The 13,682-nt window shown below is 55.8% G+C and overlaps 1 protein-coding gene across 1 annotated transcript in view; it reads right to left on the bottom strand.

Annotated features, from left to right (window-relative positions):
• The window catches only part of LOC122382266 (ankyrin repeat and BTB/POZ domain-containing protein 2-like), a 96,064-nt gene that overhangs the window by 56,449 nt on the left and 25,933 nt on the right, over positions 1-13,682 (bottom strand). Inside the window, exon 3 of the mRNA XM_043367371.1 lies at positions 2,216-2,392. Within this exon, the coding sequence (XP_043223306.1) occupies positions 2,216-2,328 (113 nt within the window). The 5' untranslated portion in view covers positions 2,329-2,392. The remainder of the gene's footprint in view (positions 1-2,215; positions 2,393-13,682) is intronic.

Raw genomic sequence — 13,682 nt, 5'->3', positions numbered from 1 at the left:
TTCCAGGAGCCGTCCGTTCTCTCCAATGACTGCTGCAGCTCCCACCTCCCAGATACAGTACCGTGCAGACGGGCCCTTCTCCGCAGACTAACTGCACACTCCTCTCGGCGTCCCCCCAGGCTTCTCCCCGCACCATAAACCGCTGACCTGTCTCGCCGAGAACTCGGGGTCACGTTGGGCCACCTCCGTGAGTGCCGGCCCGAGGGTCCGGGAGGGAGCCGGGGAGCTATCCGGCCGTCCACCGGCAGCGATCGGCTGCTGGGGACGGCCGGCGCGCGCAGAATGTTCCCACGCCACCTCCGTGAGTGCCGGCCATCGCACCGAGAGGAGACGGCCCGGGGCGCCGTGTGCACCGGACTCCCCCGGCGGCCGGCGCCGCAGTCTCCGCCACCGCAGCAGCGCCGGCCGGACGGAGAGGCGACCGCCGGCAGCCCGCGGCCTGCGCCTCCGCTGCCGCCTGTCGACGGCGTCGGAGAGCCCCCAGCAACGCTCACCGACGCACCCGCGGCACCAGCGGACGCACCGGAGCCGCGACGCAGCAACCGGCAGCGCCAGCGCACAAAACATCTATCTGTGAGCTGGGGCACTAAGTCATACCAGACGATACCGTGATACAGCATCGCTTACTGTCCGACATATGTCATCCCACACCCTGCGTGGTGCCGGGAGACCTCGTCCTCCGCCTCTGGAAGTTTTTTTTTGTTTCTGTTAATGGCGTTATGTGCCTGCTATGTCGTTAGACGTTAATCACTTTGTACCTCTGTGTTTACGTCTTGCGGGGGAGGTGATGGGATAGTTATCTGGGGGGAGGTGTTATGTGCGGACTTGTGGGTTTGATTTCGGCCACTCTAATCGCCCGAGGCACGGCCGGCCACCGGGGCTGACCGGTCGTCCCCTCCTGAGCCAATACAGTTGACCGACACGAGAGCTAGTGTGTGGACCGGGAGCCGGGGCGAATCGAACAGCGCCCGCCACTACGCCGTGCATACCGCGGAGAGACGAGCGGCGCCCGCGGCGAGCAGTGGCGCACTGATCGACTGAAGCAAACGGCGGCGCCGTGATCGGCGCTGAGACTGAAGCTAGAGCTCGGCAGGAATTTATCCACGGGGCCTGAATTCGTCTGGAGCTCAGTTGAAGCTGAATGGTTCCGTGATTGGGCTGCATTGACCCTTGTCATTCTCCGTCGCCGTTCGACGCGAGACGGAGCGTTTTAGAAAGTGAGAGATGCATGGCGCTCGAGGATCGATCGGCCCTTCAGCACCCGGTGACGTTAAAGGCACGAGAACGGCAGCCCGGCGAGCGTTTTCCGCCACTGAATTATGGCTCTATTAAAGCCGCTGGCGTGTTTACGGCTCGATTTAGAACACGAGGAGGAAAACAATAGCCCAATCCGAGCCATATGAAGGAAAGCGTAACTGGCTCCACAACAATCAGAAGCAACTGCCATTCGGACCTAATGCCATCGTCAGCGTGTAATGGTATTTGATGGTTTATGGTATGCTGGCCTAACCAGGCTGAATACCAGGCAGGCGGGGCATGAGGGAGCGATGACTAGGCTCTAAGCTGGGAAGCGACAGGGTTGTTTTACGAGATAGCAGAGCATGAGCCCGCAATGGCATGCTCGTTTGCGGAGGATTGTGAATTTTTAGAATACCTTGCCTGATGCGCACCGATGTTATGCTCCCCGATAAGAGAGCTGGCTACCGACGAAGTAAGTGAGTCATACGGTGAGCTCCTCAGTTCTCGTGCATGCTCGAGACCATACGATGCCGCCAAGATTGTAAACGAAAAGGTGTAGGCACAGTCCGCGCGGTGGTGGTCGCACGGAATTTATCTTAGCATCATACTTCATTATCTTGTCTTCATATCTTGCACACTACCGCCTGCTTTTAGTGAAAGGGAGGACTTCCCCGTATAAAGTGACCAGGCAACATCACAAAACGTAGGTGTCCTTACTCCATGTCGGACGGCGGCCTGGCCCACTGGTTTGGATCGGGTCGCCGGTGGACCTATCTGCTCGATTTCGGCCGTATGATGGGGTGCCCCTCTCGCTTCGGCTGCGGGTCTCTGTTAGGACCTACCACCTCAGTTTGGGCCGTATGATGGGGTGCCCCTCTCGTTTCGGCCGCGGGTCTCAGTTGGGACCTACCTCCTCGGCTTTGGCCGTATTATGGGGTGCCCCTCTCGTTTGGGTCGGATCTCTGTTCGGACCTACCTCCTCGGCTTGGGCCGTATGATGGGGTGTCCCTCGTTGGCGGCCCGCTCCGGTCGCCGGTACTGCTCGGCCTCTCGGAACTCTGGCGGTGGAGGGTTGGTAGCTGACGCCATGCTCGCGCCCGGTCAGCTCAGGTCGGCTCAGCGCCGCTCATCGGAGGTAGAAGGCGGTATTGGTCTGCGAAAGAAGGGAACATTCTGTTAGGCAACACTAATGAGCAGTCAAAGTTTGATCACCATCGTAATTAGCACCAATTAAACTTGCGTCGTATCACGCGCAGGGAAGTAGGAGCACTTGGTATTTCTAAAACACAGCGAATAGTAGGCTTGTACACCACGATAACGTTTCACCACATGATTAAGAAGACTTCACGGCTCACACACACTCGGCAGCTGACGGTCACCTTCAGCTGCTCCCGAGATTTGGATGCCGGCACGCCGCCTTTTGATCTTTAACCTCCTCATTGGTCTCTCGGTATGACGATAATACCCCACAAACGTGCCGACAAAGGTGACAGAGCGACTCTCAGTAGAGCCGACGGGGCCATTTTTTCTGCGTAGCGCGACACACAAAACGCTGCTAACGAATGTTGCACTGTCCGTTCAGATAAGACGCCGCGCTGTCGCGTGCAGGTCCCGTGTAATGCCCGGGTCACACACACGTATTACCATTCGGCGGGCGGTTTATTGTGGGACGGCGGTGGGCGGGGGTCGTATCACGTCTGCTGATCGGCGTGACACTGCCGACACGTGTACACGGTGACTAATGGAGGCGGAAGAATGTGTTAATGAAGCCGGCCAAGGAGCCCTGACACCTGCTCGCTCACCTCCCGGAGAGCGCAGAGGCCAGGCGACTTCAGGGGATACCCAAGGAATCCAGACATTCGCCGGATACCTTCCCAAAAGGTCAGGATGTTGCGTGACAGTAACCAATAACCATACATCTTGGGGCGACCCGCCTTGTCGGCTGTCCAGTGTTCCCAACCTCATACATTTCAATTATCTCTAGGGGTTATCGAGGGGCCCTCGAGCAGTCAGTAGATCATTTCGGCTGACGTTTTTTCGTGACGCCAGTGAAATTAGTGATATATCTCTCCGCTGTAAGCAGACTGTGTTATACAGTCGTACGAATTTTCCGCTTGATTCGCTCGATATTACAGTAATTTATACATCACTCCTCACAGCCAATTACTGAACTTCACTTTGATAAATGAGTCGAACTCGTAAGGAATTATCTGAGGTAATAGCGAAAATCGCCGAGTGATAACCGTTTCTGTGCCAAAACCCAAATCGATCTCGTAAAGGAAGGTCATGACAATGAAATTCACACGGAAAGCCATTCAGTGCTACCTTCACACAACCTTGCATCCAACAGCGCAGCCTTGGAGCCTTTTACTTTTACCTACACGTCATCTCTAATTAAACCGCCGTCCGTTTTCACGCTAACGAGGCTCGAAAGAAAGCGCCTACCCTCTCAGCTTCTCGTCTCACGCCGCGCCGAGTCGGCCGGGGTGGCCACCACGCCGGCATCACGGGGGCCTTCAGCGCTCGGCACCGGCTCACTTTCGCCCCTAAGCCTGAGCAGTGCCTCCTAGTCAGCTAGCTGGTGTCTCTGGTACTGGCTTACCCGTAACCCAGGTATGTACATCTGTGCGTAAGCCAGTACCTCTGGAAGTGAGCCGGTACCTTTGAGCGTGAGCTGGTAACTCTGAGTATAAGCTCGTACCTCTGAGCGTGAGTCGGTACACTCGGGGGCAGATTGATGTTCCACAACTCTTTATCCACCGGGTTCCTATGGCTCAGCATTGGCAGCAGCCGCCTGGTACCGGTAGACTGTGCTGCTTCACTTACTTGTCAAGCGGCACAGCCTACCCACACCGTATGACACCGGTCTGGGTCGGTGGCTGGAAGGCGATGTGGCCGTGGGCCGCCTGTGACGTCAGCGCAGCGGTGAGGGCCGAGCCCGGAGGCATGGCTCGGGTCGGCGCGGCGCGGCGGCTGGCGAGGGCTGGGGAGTGAGGTGGGGTGGGAGCACGGACCATCGCGCGGCTGAGCGAGTGTAGTTAACTTTCGCGTCTCAAGGCGCCAATTATTCTACCCAACAATTGTGCTAAAGAAGTTGTTAAAATGTCCTATCCCCAAGACAGCGCCTATCATCATACTTGCAATGCACATTACGACACACTTAAGCGTGGCAATGGGACAGCCGATAGAACTTATGTCACACGTGCATCGAGGTGCGGAGCTATATTTTGTATAACATATTAGTATTAAGGCCTTGATCGAGCAGATTGGTGTCTATTGTTTCGCACGGCAATCGTCCAGAGACGTGGGAACTGGGGGTTATGAGTAGTGCCGCAGCCAACGCTCCAATTTAAAGCGATTATTACTGTTGCTCTAATATGTGGTCGCAGCCTCCAATAGCAAACCGTTCCAACTAGGAGCCAAAAAGTCGGCCACTCAGGGGGGTTCGAACCGGGCTTCTCCCACCGGCCAATTCACGACACGAGCGTTCATCCACTGAGCTACCGAGAATGTTCCTCGTCCGCATAAAACAATGACATTCACCCGCTGACCGCCAATGACAGTATTGTGACATTTGATCGCGTTTGACCGCGGCGGGTGGTCGCTGGTTTCGGCAGCTCAGTGGATACACGCTAGCGTCGTGGGGTGACCGGTTGGAGAAACCCGGTTCGAACCGTCCCAGGTGCGCGACTTATTTGTTCCTAGATGGAACGGTTTGCTATTGGTGGCTGCGACCACACATTAGAGGAACATAAGAGTTGCTTTGGGACGCCGCGCTATCCAAAAACCCCAGTTCCCACGTCTCTGGACGATTGTTGTGCGAAATAATAGACACCAATGAGCTCAATCAAGGCCTTAATACATATCTGTTAAAAACAATGTAGCTCCGCAACTCGATGCACGTGTGATATAAATTCTATCGGCTGTCCCATTGCCACGCTTAAGTGTGTCGTAATGTGCATGGCAAGTATGATGATAGGCGCTGTCTTGGGGATAGGACATTTTAACAACTTCTTTAGCACAATTGTTGGGTAGAATAAATGGCGCCTTGGCACGCGAAAGTTAACTACACTCTCTCAGCCGCGCGATGGTCCGTGCTCCCACCCCACCTCACTCCCCAGCCCTCGCCAGCCGCCGCGCCGCGCCGACCCGAGCCATGCCTCCGGGCTCGGCCCTCACCGCTGCGCTGACGTCACAGGCGGCCCACATCACCTTCCAGCCACCGACCCAGACCGGTGTCATACGGTGTGGGTAGGCTGTGCCGCTTGACAAGTAAGTGAAGCGGCACAGTCTACCGGTACCAGGCGGCTGCTGCCAATGCTGAGCCATAGGAACCCGGTGGATAAAGAGTTGTGGAACATCAATCTGCCCCCGAGTGTACCTCAGGTTGCGTTGTATGGAGCCTAAGTAAGATAGGTATCAAGAAACGATCAGCAAAATGAGATGTTGTTACACCGTCTAGCTCAACTACGAAGCAAATGAAAACTGCTACAGAAAAGCGAGGTTACTGCAATGATGACGCAGAGTACCACATTGACTTCCGTTGCAACCTGCCCACTTAGCAGCCCTAGTTTAGGCTAACTCAAAGACCGCACTCAGCTCTGCTCGGTCGCAGGACCACAGCCTCCGACTGTTCCGACCCGGCCGGCGCGGGGTGCAGCCCCGCCGCGCGGACCGGACCGGCTCGTTTGAATAGCTGGGCTCGCCGCCGGCCAGGCACCCACGCTAATGAGCAGCCTCGTCGGCACCGAGCCCTGTCGGCATAGTCGGGCAGCGGCGAGAGTGGCGCCGCAGAGACGAAATGTGGCGCACCGGTGCTCTGTGATCCAGCCGAACGGCCGACACAGAGCGCACTCTCATCGGAATTGATTAATGCGATTTCTCTGAGGATGGAGGGATGCATATCCGGACGATTATCTCAGTCCTCATCTATACGGAACGCTCAGAGACAGGACCGCGGGACGCTGGATTGACGTGACCGTCCGCAGAGTGGCTATGAAATGGACTGAGGAAGCCGTGACATAACGTCTGAGTATGTAAAGTCGTTCGAGCGTGATTCTTGACTATATTGCAGTGGATGACTAAATGCCTACTCCATGCCATCTTTGCATTATATGACCGAAAGAAAACAGGGCGGACAAGCCCCGTACGAACAAGATCAGTTTGACTTCATGTCTCACCCTTTCAGATGGTGCTACGTACGATATCTTTGAAGAATAGTTTGTATTCATTGCAGATTATTTGAAAGTCGATGCCCCCGCCGACCCAGTCGACCATGTCGTGTCTCTGTGTGATCACTGATCACAATGTGCCGAGCTGTGTCTGAGGGCCTGCTCAGCCGGCACCAATTATGGTGCGGCTCGCTCGGCGCCGCGCGGCCCGCTCCGTACCCTTTGGGTGACCCGGCCGGGTCAATAAGGTGGTAAGCAGATACTGATGGGACGTGATATCACCCGAGCACCCCACACATCACGGCGCGCCGCCGGCCGACGAAAGCCGACGACACTTAATGCCACGTTGGCTCTATTGAGATTGAACAGCCGTCTGGACACGGAATGGCCGCCTGTGATTTACAAATAGCCGCCCTGATGCGATCTCACCGCATGAGTAATTGGCTCGGTGATAGTATCGCGGCGGACCTATTGTGTGACACAGGCTCGGTGTCAGAACAAGCCGATAGTTCTCACGTGAATGCGTCACAATTTACAAGGCAACGGAGAAATGTAGTTATTAACCCAGTCAGTAACCTAGTTCAGATCTGAACTATTTTATCGGTGACGTTATATCGCACCAATTTCTCTTCTGTACTTAAAATCATTTGTATGATAGGTAAGAACCCTTCCGACAGCTTAGACAATTCCTGGGCCATGGGATGAGATATATGGGTGAGCCATTTGGCCTAGTCGAGCATTAGACCACCAAATATGGCCTGGGTCGCATCTGCATAGGCTGAGCCCGTCCCGTTGGGACAGGCACAGCCCGGTGGGACAGGTCACTCAGGGGACATGCTTCTGCTGGAACTCTGGTTCCGCTGACTGCCTGAGTGGGTGGCCGTCAGCCCAGAATGGGGAAGTGTTATCAAAATGTTGATGGGCTGGTGCTAACAATAAAAAGGCTGGATGTCCTTGCCTTATGCCTATGGTCCCGTTGTTACAAGCTGCATTAAGTCCTCGGGCAGGTGAAATGGTAAAGACCTGAATGTTTGACAGCTTCCGTTTTGTTCGTCTTGACCAGTTTGATTTGTCAGCAATTCCCAGTCTCTGGCCGCTCACAATACTCCAGTCTCCAAGACACTCTGAGGGAGCGTACCGCCTCACAGGCAGCCGCCCGCCACCTGGCGGAGGAACCGAACAACGAAGCTTGCTCCCTGTCACAGGTGGCGCTGTCGGCAGCAGCGGGGAGGACCTCACATACGTGCGCCGGCCAGGTACCGAATTATGTAGTCGGTCAGTCAGGTCAGGTCAGGTCAGGTCAGGTCAGGACAGGAAAAATAAACTATCAAGTGTCGTGATCTAAACTCGGTATCTAGGCCTGCAGGGCGGTGATTTCTTGGGCCGTAACTGCCTAATTCAATTATCAATGCTGAGAGCTTCGACGCCTACTAAAGTTTACCAGCGGATCGAAAAGGTACCTAAATACGATAGGTAGGTACTTTTTCCTACCAGATAGCGAAATGAATAAATGCTTGAAAACAAGCCTAACAATACCTACTCTTGGAAGTTGATGCCTAAAAAGTCCGAGCGAGCTCATCAGACGTCAATGACTTGAACTGAGCTACAAATAACATTGACATCCACGGAAATTTATGGAAGAAATCGGTATAGGGTACTTTGCATCTTCACATCCTTTTAAAGTAAAAGTTTCATGTTATTGGCACTGACAATGACATCCGTTGCATCATCGCCCTGATCTGGCACACTCCTGAGAGAGAGGTCACAGGTCAAAGTAACCGAATAAGCTTTGTCGGATATGTAACCTCTTGAAGACGGTCATCTTTCGAAACATTTTATTGTGACCCAAATTACGAACAGATCTGAGGCTGTTGCGAGGTTCGCGCTGCCCGGGAGTGATGTGCACTGTGCAGGACATCTGAGGTATCGGCCCGCCCCCAGCCCGGCCTGCAGTGTCACGTGGCCGGCCGCTGCAGCGATCGATTCAAACCCCGCACACCTAACGGGATCTGATACCCGGTGATAAATGAATAGACATCGCGAGCTGGAGTATCACCAGCGCAGACCATTCAAAATCAGTCAATGGGAAGTGATTGCATGCTTCATTAATATCGGCATGAATCGAATAATTAGTCTGGAATGCATTCGTTCACGGCACAACAAGTGTGGGATGAAAGGGGAGACCGATATTACTTCCGAAACATTTGCCGACGATAAGACCGGCATCTCCTCACTTTACAAGACGGTATGGTATTTGGAATGTGGAGTAGCAACAATACAACTCAAGTGAAATGCGTTCCTTTTGATCCACGTACGTTCCTTGAGGTTCCCGTGAAGTACCTTTTTTCTATAAGACTTTATATGCACGCCATGATTTTCCAGTCCTTGCAGGTTTTCCGTTTTGCTCAGAGAAAAAGGCACCGTTTTCCGTTTTCCAGATGATCACTGGAATCCAAGAGTAAGATGAAGTCCAAGACGGCCAGCAAGTCGACACGAACAAAGTGCCCTATACCTACGTGACGGTGATGTGACCCGACTTCATAAAGGTCAAGGCGCCTTTAAGAGCAGGTCAGTGTCTCGCAACACGACAGGTCAAGCCGAATACGATAATGCTTTAAATATGTAGATGAAGCCGTGCTGTTAGCAAAGGTCATACGTGTCGTCCAAGTGAAAGGTATTTAATTATAAGGTACCACCGTGAAAATAAAGCATCCATGGCGCAGAAGTGACAGGGACGAGGACATGCCGCACGGCACGGCGCACATGAGCTTGGCTAAAATAACAAATGAGTAAGCTTAGGGATTTTGCGATATTTCAATTAAGTATTGGACCTTATTTCATTTGCGTAGAGCTACTGGGTGAAATGTAGCAGTCACTAACAATTTACAAAGAGCGACAAGATTTCAGCGTTGTGAAAGTAGCCGTCCCATATGCAATATGCATTGATAAGGCGCGGTCAGTGCTCGCGCCGAACCGTCCGCCCCAGGCCGACCCGTCCCCAGCGCCGGTATGTACGCACATTACATGCAACATGCAGTGCGGCGCGCGAATTCCAGCCGCTGTGACATAACTCGTGGCGCACAGGCCGGGGGCGGGGCGCCCGGGGCCGGTGGAGGCCCTCGCGCCGCGCCGAGCGGGCATCGCACCGGCGGCAGCGGCAGCCGGGCCGACCCTGTTCCGAATATCAGGAGGCATTCAACAAGACCTTATTGCCTGTGAAGTACCCATCAATTGCCCGAGCAAAAGCACACGATGCATTAACGGCCGTGTGACGTCACAGAATGGCCGGCCGTGCAGCTGGTATTAGGGCAGCCGGGCGCGGGCGGCGCGCCCGACCGGCCGGCCGGCCCGCGCCGCCGCTGCTCGTGACGCCGGCGCCGATTGAAGGGGCCGCCGCGCCGCCCAGCCCCGCGTGATATTTCACCGGCGTCAAAGCACGCAGCCACCGGGGTCGTGACAAAACGAGCGCCCCCAAAGGTTAAGCCCTTCTTTGCGACCCGTCGTTTAGCCAGCAAGAAGCCTCACGCCAGAGCGTAAGAAACGCACGTTTGGTTTTTATAAGTTTAGTGCTTTGTCCTGTCTCTTTTCACTCTTTCTCCCTCCTCTCTCTCTCTCTCTCTCTCTCTCTCTCTCTCTCTCTCTCTCTCTCTCTCTCTCTCTCTCTCTCTCTCTCTCTCTCTCTCTCTCTCTCACACACACACACACACACACACGGTCTTTCTCCTTCCCTCTCTTATACTTTTTTCCATTTGCCCATTTCTCCTCTTCAGCAAACGCTTCCTTTGCTGAAGCCACACCATCGCCTCACACCACCTCTGTTCCCTTCAGCAGAGCTTGATCTCGATCCGTCATTCTCAACTCCACTCTCTCTCAGCTCTCAACTCTGAACGGTGGATAGTGGCTGGTCAATGCACTGTGTACGGTGGTCGGTGGACGATGGACGGAGGACGGTGGACGGAGGACAGTGCGAAGGATGTCCGCGAACGGTAGACGGTGTCACGGTGGACGTTTACAGTCGGTGGAGCAGTAGGCAGCAGGCAGCAGGCAGCAGGCAGCAGGCAGCAGACAGAAGGCAGCGGGCAGCAGGCAGCAGGCAGTGGGCAGCAGGCAGCAGACTGGGCGGCGCACAGCTCCTCCTCTGCCGGCCGCCGCTGACGGTGCGTGGGCTCCTCGGACCGTCCCGTCCGTCAGCTCGGTCCCCGGCGGCTGTGCGGTGTGCGTGGCCGCGCATACCGCTGCAGAGGCCGGCCGCAGGGTCGTTAGAGGCTGCGCGGACCGACCGCCGAGGTCGTCTCCCGCCCAGCCGGGGCGGGTCAGTGTGCAGGGAGAGGATCCGACCGTCCGGGCAGGACGGACCGGTGCGCGCGGTGGAAGTCCGCAGTGTTGGTAGGGCGGACGGGCTGGGAGGGACGGAGGATAGAGGCCGAGAGGGCCGGAGCACAGGAGGATAGAGACCGAGAGGGCCGGAGCGCAGGAGGAAAGGGACTGAAGCTGAGCAGATGTCATTCGTCCGATTCAGTCAGAGGCAGAGAGGGAGAGATGTGAAGAGAGCAGCAGAGCACGCGTGGACCACATGCCGGAGTGACTAGACGCCACCCCTCCCTGTCATCAATGTGTCAGCCTTTACTGATGCCAGTTCAACAACTAAAAGCGCTCGATGTACGTTCAGCCATTCGCATCATACCTAGGCATCCTCTTCGCCGGTTCAGGCAGAAGCTGATGCTGGAGATGGAGATCCTCGATCCTCTAGAATTCAGCGAAGAGAGTGAGATAAGTTCAGGAGAACATCTGTGAGATGGCCACGCCAAAGGTCCTCGCCTGCGAGCGCAGCGACCCTGGCAGTCCATCCACTCCGGCGTCCAGAGCCGCTCGGACGCAGCTCCGCGGCTCTAGCGCTCCAGCGCTGTTCGGACGCAGTCCATCCAGTCCGGCGTCCAGCGCGGCTCGGACGCAGCTCGGCTGACCGCCGTGCACGATGGCGGCCTCTGTGTGATATGCTGCCGCGCCGCGCCGCCGGCAGTAGCGGCCAACTGCGCCGCAGATGCGGCGGTGGCCGGCGCCGCGCCGGATACGCCGCGCCGCGTCGGCGGCACATTCCGACACGTGGGGCCGGCGGCGAGGAGCGGCGCAGCCGGCCGGGCCGGCGGCGCGGCCGCGCTGCAGCCCTGCCTCTCCGGAGCAGCCGGGCCGCGCTGATGCGACTGGAGAGCAGAAACGTGGCCCGTCGTGTTTGGTTACGGAGAGGGCAGCGCGCCGGCCGCCGATTTTCCGCCCGCCGAGTGCTCAGCCGGCGTGCCCTGACCCGGGCAGGTGGCTGATTCTCCTCCTCCGGCCGGCCGTAGCCCGTAACACAAAGCTCCTCAGAGAGCGGCGCCATCTTTGGACGATAATAGCTGAGGTCGGCACTGAGCTCGACTTAGCTTCACAAATACCACAAATATGTAGCGAAGGAGGGATAACGCAAAAATACCAAGAGGGGAGGATCGTCCCGTCCACGTAACGGGATAATCCATCCATGATTTATCTATTGGGTCGGTCTCGATCTTTCTCAATTGCTGACTAAGATGTACTTTCTATATCATATGCCAGGATCAGGAATATGATCAACTATCCATTTTGTATGCATGCATTCCAATGCTACATAAGTGTCACATGTTGTCGACCACCAGTATGGCCGATCACAGCTACCTATGCGCTCACCGTGACGGGACACACGGGCCCGAGCACGACGGAGCACACTCGTTGAATCGAGCACACCCACGGTGCCCAAATACAGCCCGGCGTCACCATCTGCTGGCGGTGCAACACATCGCACCTGTTCAGAGAAGCCACTCGCCGGCTCTGAGTGCTGGAGAGGCGGCACCTCATACCTGTGTGGGTACAGCTCAGCACAGCACCCCATGCGACAGCGGTCGACCCTCAGCCAGTTGGAGTCAGCTCCAAACATGGGGCAGTTCCGGGGAGTTTCGGCGTGCACGGCAGACCGAGATGGGGGTGGTCTGAGGGAGGGATGGTCTTCCAGCTCACTGAGCTAGAGTTACCGGCGGCCACTCACTCACTCACTCACTCACTCACTCACTCACTCACTCACTCACTCACTCACTCACTCACTCACTCACTCACTCACTCACTCACTCACTCACTCACTCACTCACTCACTCACTCACTCACTCACTCACTCCCAGAGAGTGACCACTGGCATCCACCGAGAGCGCGCGGATAAAAACAGCTGAGGTGAGAGTGGGGGATGTTTATCAGCCCCACGGGAGAGTGTGGGACCATTGGGATCAGCCCCGTAGAGAAAGCGGGGGCCACGCCGAGCAATCGGCTGCTCTGAATGAGCCAGTGGGAGGCGGGAGATGTGTTTTGGAATGAGGCACAAATAGACATCAGCTGTGGCTTCACGTAATCGGTCGTGGGTAAAATAAAATGAAACTCTTTCGCTCGTTCATTTCGAGTGAGATTGATTGAAAATAGGCGGTTGGATATTAGAAGAAAAAAAACGGAAAGCTGCTATCACTGAAACAATCGATATTCAAAATGCAAAGAGCAAACCTAAGGAGGGACAGAGGAAGACACACGAGCGCAATATCACAAAAAGACGGAGAAGTCAGTATCGCACCACATATGCGTGCATCCGTTGCACCGGCACGACAAATCGTAATCACCACTTGCCTCACATTGCACAACTACTGCATCTTCCCCGCCTCTCCTTGTGTATAAGCCGGCTATGGATCACAGTACACCTGCTGTTGACCTCGCGGCGCCTCGCTGGTTGGCCTGTGATCGGTGTTATGAGCCGCTGGGACGACAAAAAACCGACCCGGGGTATACAACACCATCAGCCGGGTCTGTTCAGCTTGTTACCGCTTCGATAATCAATTGGCTGCACGCGCAGCACACGTGATCAACAACAGCGGGCCGGCCGACAACAGGGTAACAGTCCAGGGTCGGCAGAGACGGGACCGCTCCACGCAGCAGCGGCGGGTCAGCCGGGGTACTGACACCGCACGGCGGAACGAGAATAACACATCGGCGCGCCGAGCATAGAGGCTACCAACCATTTTATCTGCCCGTTTGTATCTTGTCCTTCCCCTTGACCTTAAACCTCATCCGTCTTCATATTGCCTTCCGTTCGCACTGTTCCATATTCATTCATCTCCCTCGCCACCTCTCGCCATTCTCCCCTGGCCCAATCCATCTCTCCCAATTCCCTGACGTCATCCCGTCGCCCCACTAACACAAACATCAGCGGGCCGTGCAGGTCAGACC

This window comes from Amphibalanus amphitrite, unplaced genomic scaffold, assembly GCF_019059575.1.
Source record: "Amphibalanus amphitrite isolate SeventyFive unplaced genomic scaffold, NRLGWU_Aamphi_draft 000136F_arrow, whole genome shotgun sequence".
In the NCBI taxonomy this organism is placed as follows: domain Eukaryota; kingdom Metazoa; phylum Arthropoda; class Thecostraca; order Balanomorpha; family Balanidae; genus Amphibalanus; species Amphibalanus amphitrite.
This window is presented reverse-complemented; position numbering and strand designations above follow the sequence as displayed.